The following is a 7,532-nucleotide window of genomic DNA, read 5'->3' on the forward strand; positions in this document are numbered from 1 at the left end:
CTATCAGTTTTTTTCCCCGGAATACAAACGATCCTAAAAAAGTTATTTCAATCAGATTCGATGAAAGAACATTATTTTATTACCATACTCTCCCTTTGAACAACTATAAAACATAAAAAATTTAAAAGAGGAATATATATAAACTGAAATTTTTCTGGGGAACGGTTTTTTTTTTTAAGCAAATGCTTGATCTTAATGCCTAATTTGGATGTGAGAATTTCAAATCTGAAATAAGTTTTATTTCTAATGTAAGGGAATTTTTGTAATTGACAACATTTTGGACCATTTTACTTCGAAATATACAAGCTTAAAAACGTTATATGTTACAGGAGGTCACGTAAATGTTGCAACAAACTTCTGGGGGAATTATGGCACATCATCAGATTTAAAATTGTATGGATACCCTTGCCCGGAAATGTCGTCGGTGGCTGGGTGTGCCTATTCCCTATTGTGACCTGTTCAGAAACACACAAAGAAACAGTTCACAACAGGAGAGGGCCTTCAGCGGATAATGATGACATTTATGGGCACGAGTGCTTATGTAACTTTGATAATGATGGTGTGTCCTAACTCCTTTAGAAGTTTTTCGCAGCATTCATACGTATCCTGTTATATATAATGTTTCTAAACTTGTGAATTTGCACAAAAAATAGACTGAACATGTTATTTTAGAACAACCATAGCTTGGAGATCAAAATAATCGATTGCAAAATTAAAATCAGTGACGCGAAAGTATCCAAGATCCGTTAAAAATCTCCGACAACAGAAAACAAGTAAAAAAGATTTGGTCCCCAGTGATATCATTATCAATATTTCTTCAAAAAATATTTTTTTTACTTAAAATTTTTCTATAACAAGATCATTTGTTTTAGAATATTATACTGGTAATTTAACTACTAAGTTGTCCTAGTATTTGTAAAATTCAAAGCTTTCATGAAATGTTTAAATAAATTTCAACTTAGAATTAGAGGATTAACATATTTAAAGTGAACTGTATAAATTTAATATAATGAATATCTGGGAGCAAACAATGGAATACAATTATTTAAAAGAGCTTTTCTATGTATTTTTTTATATGTAAATTTCTGATGAATTTATTCTGCTATAAATAAACAAAAGTCAGTTTAAAATGCTTAAAATTTAACATTGTTACATTTGTAATATTATTTACATTAAAAATATCGATATTTATAATTCCAAATTTTTTATTCTGTTTCATGTAAAAAAAAAATTATATATATATATATATATATATATATATATATATATATATATATATATATATATATATATTGAAAACTTTCTATTTCCCCAACTAGCAGAGCTTCAGCCACATGTCTTTTTGCAACAAGATGGTGCACCACCTCATTGGGGTATCATTGTTCCTAGTTCTTTGAATGACCATTTTCCAGGAAGATGGATTGGGCGAAAAGGTCCGATTCCTTGGCCTCCCAGATCACCTGATATAACGCTGCTGGACTTTTTTCTTTGTGGATTTATAAAGGACAATGTTTACAGGAGAATCGTGTCGAACATTGATGACCTAAAAGCCAGAATTACAACAGCATTAGCCTCTGTGGATGCCGACATGCTTGCCGCAACCTGGCGTGAAACTGACTATCGACTTGATATTCTCCGTGCGACGAAAGGGGCGCACGTGGAAGTTCATTGACATGGGTCATGAAACTTTTTGAGTCTATCTAACCATTTATGTTATTAATTTTAATCTATCTTTATTATTTTATGAGTTATTAAACATCAAAATGGGCCCGGGACTTTATAAACACTCTGTATATATGTGTGTGTGTGTGTGTGTGTGTGCGTGTGCGTGTGCGTGCGTGCGTGCGTGCGTGCGTGCGTGTGCGTGTGCGTGTGCGTGTGCGTGTGCGTGTGCGTGTGCGTGTGCGTGTGCGTGTGCGTGTGTGTGTGTGTGTGTGTGTGTGTGTGTGTGTGTGTGTGTGTGTGTGTGTGTGTGTGTGTGTGTGTGTGTGTGTGTGTGTGTGTGTGTGTGTGTGTGTGTGTGTGTGTGTGTGTGTGTGTGTGTGTGTGTGTGTGTGTGTGTGTGTGTGTGTGTTTTTAAATTTTAAAATATTTATTTTCAGCATGCTCCATAACAAGAGTTATAATACATGCATTGAATAATAAGAATAACAAATTTAGATCAAAAATACAAAATGAAATTCAAATATAAAAGCAGACAAGTAAAATCAAAAAGAAAGAAAAGGAATATCATGAACAAACTTTTGAAAAATTGGTAGACAGTCAGTATTAATCAGAGTTTGACAGTTTGGTGGCCATTGTAATCCGCTTGTGATTACATATTTGAAAAGTTCACTTCGATGAGAGTCTAATTCAGGGCAGAAGAATAAAATATGTTCAATACTTTGAATTTTATTTTGATCACAGCTGCAGAGTGGAGAATCTACGTGCTTGAATCTATGTAAGTATTCTTTACAACGAGCGTGTCCGGATAAAATTTGTGTTAATTTGAAATTGGGAATGAAATTTTGGGTCATTCTTTCTTGCACTGATGGAAAAAACTTCTTTGTTATATTGCCGTTTTGTGTGGAGTCCCACTCACCTTGCCACATATCCTTGGTCTTTTGAAGAATATCATTTTTAATAAAAGATTTAGGCAATTTACTGAAGCTGATGGTAAGATCTGATTCGGCTGCCGCTTTTGCAAGCTCATCAGCCTTATCATTTCCGATTACTCCAGAATGGCCCTTGACCCAATTAATGGTTATATTGATGTTTCGTCTAGAGAGTTTCCAAATCATGAAACGGATATTTTCAGTAGTATCGTCATGGCACTTCCTATCTTGAATTTTAGATATGTTGACTTGGCTATCTGTGAATAGTATGATGTTATTGAATGAGAAGTCATCCCTGGAGTTCATCCAGTTCAAAGATTGGAGAATGGCAAAAGCCTCTGCCTGGTTATTAGAACAATTAGGGTGAAGCTTAAATGATCTTTCAGTAACAATATTATCATTGTAATACGCCACAAAAGCGCAGCCTGTGCAATTATTGATTTTGCTTCCATCTGTATAGATGAGAAGATGATCATCACTATCTAAATTATTGTTAGTAGAAGCGACCCTTCCAGGGTGCAGCCAATATCTTGGGGCAAGATTTGACTCCGTATCACTCAATGTATCTGGTTGCACCTTAAAGTAAATGTCTGCACATTCCTGTATTTTAATACAGATTGGTACAAGTCCAGCTAGGACACAAGAAGCCTCATATGAGATCGTGCGAAATCCTTTAGTAATTCGTAGGGCTATTAGTCTCTGGATCGATCTTAGCTTGCGCCTGTTATATTTGTAGCGGATGCCATCAGACCATGCTGGTGCAGCATAAGTAAGCTGAGGCAAAATTGCTCCATCATAACTAATTTTTAAGGCCTTTGAACCCATGCCCCAGTTCACCTTTGCCAATCTGGCAAGGGCATTGAGGGTGTAGCTAACTTTTTTGAACATATTTGTAATGTGTGCATTCCAGCAAAGTTTCCTATCAAGAATCACGCCCAGATATCTCATCTCACTAACACTATTCAATATACTGCCGTTCATATATATTTTAATATCTCTTCTAATTCGTTTTTTTGATAAAAGCAAGATATTAGATTTTTCTGAGTTAAATGTTATTTTATTTTTGTTTGACCAGTCCAAGATTTTTGACAGACAAAAATTACCGTCCGCTTCCAATTCTAGTTCAGACTTTGCAGTAATAAGCATGAGCAGATCATCGGCGAAAGCAACTATGTGAACATTTTGGAGTCATAAAAGATTGTCCAAAATCCCGGACCGCAGCAAGACCCCTGAGGGCAGCCCATTGTAACTTTTCTTCTGATGCAATTCGTTGAAGTACGTAAGCAAGCCGAACGTTCGGAAAAATAGCTTCTAGCAACCAAGTAAAAATTATTGGGACATTTAAAATTTCTCAATTGATTCAATATCGCCGGCCACCAAGCAGCGTCAAATGCCCCTTTTACATCCAAAGAAACAGCTAAAACCTGGAAATTATTCCGTAAGTTTTCTTTTGCAAAATTGGTAACATTCAAAACAGCATCAGTAGTTGACTTTCCCGGTGTGAATCCAAACTGATTTGAGCTTAATTTATCATTTGAGTACAAAAAATGCATAATTCTTTCAATAAGCAATTTTTCGAGTATTTTTCCACTGACAGGAAGCAAACTAATTGGTCTAAATTTTGATGGGTTGAAGGATGTTTCTTTACCAGGCTTTGTAAAGTATCGAAGGCAAGAATGTTTCCACTGGCGTGGGAACTCTCCTCTAGATAAGCATTCATTATAAATTGCTGAAATAAATTTAGGATAAAGCCTAAAAACCTCAGACACAATTCTACTAGATATCCCATCTTCCCCTGGAGTCTTCCCCGGGTTCATGCTAGTAATAGCAAACTTAATTTCCTCTTCAGAGAAGTTCAAATCATCTTGAGTATTCATGGGAATATCAATTAATGTTCTTAAATTAGCTTGGTACGAATTGTCTAAACTGATATCGTCCAGAGGCACGAATTGTTTGGCAAGAGTCTCCAAAGTTTCGTCAAGATCCGATGTATAAAAGCCTGTTGGAGTGTGAACAGTTGTTAATGTTGTTGGATTTTTAAGCTTACCTGAAGCGATCTTATGTAGAATAGTCCAAGGTTGTGAGCCAATATCTGTGCAAAAATCCCTCCATGACTGAATTTTTTTTTTTTGCAGCCCTGAGTTTTCTACCATAAATCTGTTTACAACTGAAATAATCAATTTTCCTAGCATCTCTTAGAGTCAAATTGTTAAAAGTCCTTTGGTATAGTCTTCTTTTGGAATTAACAAGTTTTCTCATCTCCGTAAGTTCATTGTTCCACCACGGAACTGTTCTCTGTCTATTTTGTTCAGAATTCAGTCTCTTAACTGGCATTGACTTGAAGCAAGCATTCTTAATACAGTTAATATATTTAGAAACAAAGCTATTCAAGTCACACACTTCTCTTACAATACTGACTAACTCTGTATCGAGATCCTGGACATGAGTGTGCTTCAATCTTGGATTAAAATTGATCAAAAGTTTAGTGAATTCTTTTTGTAAGATTCCATGAAAAGTGGACCAGTTTGCTTTATCAAAGATAAATTTTAGCATTGTATAAGCAGTGCATATAGTTGATTTATTATTGAAATTGATGGAAAATTCAATAAATTTTAGCATTGTATAAGCAGTGCATATAGTTGATTTATTATTGAAATTGATGGAAAATTCAATAATTCTGTGGTCAGAACAGCTTTCCTCGTCCAAAACAGACCAGGAACGAATACATTGCAGTAATGAGTTAGATGTAACAGTCAAATCAATAAAACTCTGTCCATTTGGTGAGCAAAAAGATGGAGTATTCATATTGTCATTAACAATCCAAAGACACTTTGAAGATAAAAAAGATTCCAAAACTCTACCGCGAGAGTTTGTATGTGAATCGTACCATGAAAGTGAGCGAGAATTAGTGTCCATGGCCAATAACAAATGTTCACGAGCACAGAAGTCAGTGATGAGATCAATTTTTGAAACATCTAGATTGATATCTCTATGATAGTCCATGTACACACTAGCAGCATAAAAATGAATGTTATTAATGATGAATTCTGCAAGAATCATATCTTCACTGGAATGTTGACTAATTAGGATAGCATCAATATTCTTGTTAGCAACAAGAATAGCAGCCCTCTTGAGACCAATGCCCATTTCAAAAATTCTAAAAGATCTAGAAAATCCAGCCACCTTGTTATTAATACAATAAGGCTCCTGAATAAAAACAATGTCAGTGTTATTGTTCTGGATTATAGCAGAAAGATTAATAGCAGCCTTACGAGATTTCTGAAGATTGATTTGTAAGCAACGAATATTAACATTATTTGCACTAGTTACCATAGTTACCATAGTCGACATTCTGTTTTTTTCTCTCAATCTGTTTTAAATATGTAGGGCATCTTCTATCCAAGGCCTCGTGCTTAATATCAACTTTCATTTCACCCTTGACATACTTATTATAGTTTATGCAATTAGAGCAATTTAATTCATTCCGCGATGAGCAATCTCTCATTAAATGAGTACCAGAACAAATTGGACAAGTGGTCTGAGATCTACAGTTAATTGAATCATGATTAAATTTATTGCATTGGAAACATCTCTTGACACTAATGTAATCTGAACACCTGCACATTGACCACTTCAATTTGATTCCATATTCAAGAAAATATTTCCTAGCTCCAGGAGAAACTTCAGCAACTAAGAATCGTCTATTTATATTTTTTTTCATTGCCCTAATAAACTTGACATCATCCCCTTTTGAATTATCTTGATTTTGATTTTTAACAATCATTTCAGCATTATTTATGTCTATTTCTTCCGGTATATCAAATATAATAATCTGAGGTAGAAACTTTTTATTTTGTGATATACTCATTTCCTCGCCCAATTGTTCATCAACTGCGTGGCAAAGTTTATCTAAATCCTGTTTATTTTTACAGCTAATCAAAATCTTACCTCCATTTAGAGACTTCATTCTCTCCACTCCAATTTGAGAATCTTCTGGGTTAACTTTTCTTTTGAGACGTTCCCTCAATTCCTCCGAAGTCTGCTTTTTCAATGGCGCAATCACCGCAGTAAACATCGGGAGCTTCCGCGGCCGGTCATCGGTAGGGCGCGGCGTTGAACTCGAGACGATCTCCGCAAAGGTTCTTCCCGTTGTAGGCTTAGTATTTGCAGCAGCCATTGTGAGTTTTGAATCCTTTAGTTGATCATTTAAAGACAATATCATCGATTTATAATCATTTTTAACTGCATTCAGATCGCTTATTGCCTCCAGAATGCTTTGCTTCAAGTCTTTTCTCAAATTCCCACTAATTTCGCATACTTTTTTCAGTTTTTCAACAGCCGATAGGAATCTCGCGTCTACCTCGTCCGCCATTCTCCCGCGCTGTGTCATGTGTGTGTGTGTGTGTGTGTGTGTGTGTGTGTGTGTGTGTGTGTGTGTGTGTGTGTGTGTGTGTGTGTGTGTGTGTGTGTGTGTGTGTGTGTGTGTGTGTGTGTGTGTGTGTGTGTGTGTGTGTGTGTGTGTGTGTGTGTGTGTGTGTGTGTGTGTGTGTGTGTGTGTGTGTGTGTGTGTGTGTGTGTGTGTGTGTGTGTGTGTGTGTGTGTGTGTGTGTGTGTGTGTGTGTGTGTGTGTGTGTGTGTGTGTGTGTGTGTGTGTGTGTGTGTGTGTGTGTGTGTGTGTGTGTGTGTGTGTGTGTGTGTGTGTGTGTGTGTGTGTGTGTGTGTGTGTGTGTGTGTGTGTGTGTGTGTGTGTGTGTGTGTGTGTGTGTGTGTGTGTGTGTGTGTGTGTGTGTGTGTGTGTGTGTGTGTGTGTGTGTGTGTGTGTGTGTGTGTGTGTGTGTGTGTGTGTGTGTGTGTGTGTGTGTGTGTGTGTGTGTGTGTGTGTGTGTGTGTGTGTGTGTGTGTGTGTGTGTGTGTGTGTGTGTGTGTGTGTGTGTGTGT

At 36.4% G+C, this 7,532-nt stretch overlaps 1 protein-coding gene across 1 annotated transcript; it reads right to left on the minus strand.

Moving 5' to 3' along the window:
- Positions 1 to 5,916: 5,916 nt before the first annotated feature.
- LOC147815777 (uncharacterized) lies at positions 5,917 to 6,966 on the minus strand. Its single transcript, XM_087156579.1, has one exon. It carries the CDS (start codon positions 6,964 to 6,966, stop codon positions 5,917 to 5,919), a length of 1,050 nt encoding a protein of 349 aa, XP_087012705.1.
- Between the last annotated feature and the right edge of the window lie 566 nt (positions 6,967 to 7,532).

Source organism: Parasteatoda tepidariorum, chromosome 2 (assembly GCF_982258835.1).
Source record: "Parasteatoda tepidariorum strain Cologne lab strain chromosome 2, Ptep-v5.0, whole genome shotgun sequence".
Classification (NCBI taxonomy): Eukaryota; Metazoa; Arthropoda; class Arachnida; order Araneae; family Theridiidae; genus Parasteatoda; species Parasteatoda tepidariorum.

Coding starts and splice junctions, on each gene's coding strand:
- LOC147815777 (XM_087156579.1), bottom strand. CDS start 6,966: ATGGCGGACGAGGTAGACGCGAGATTCCTATCGGCTGTTGAAAAACTG.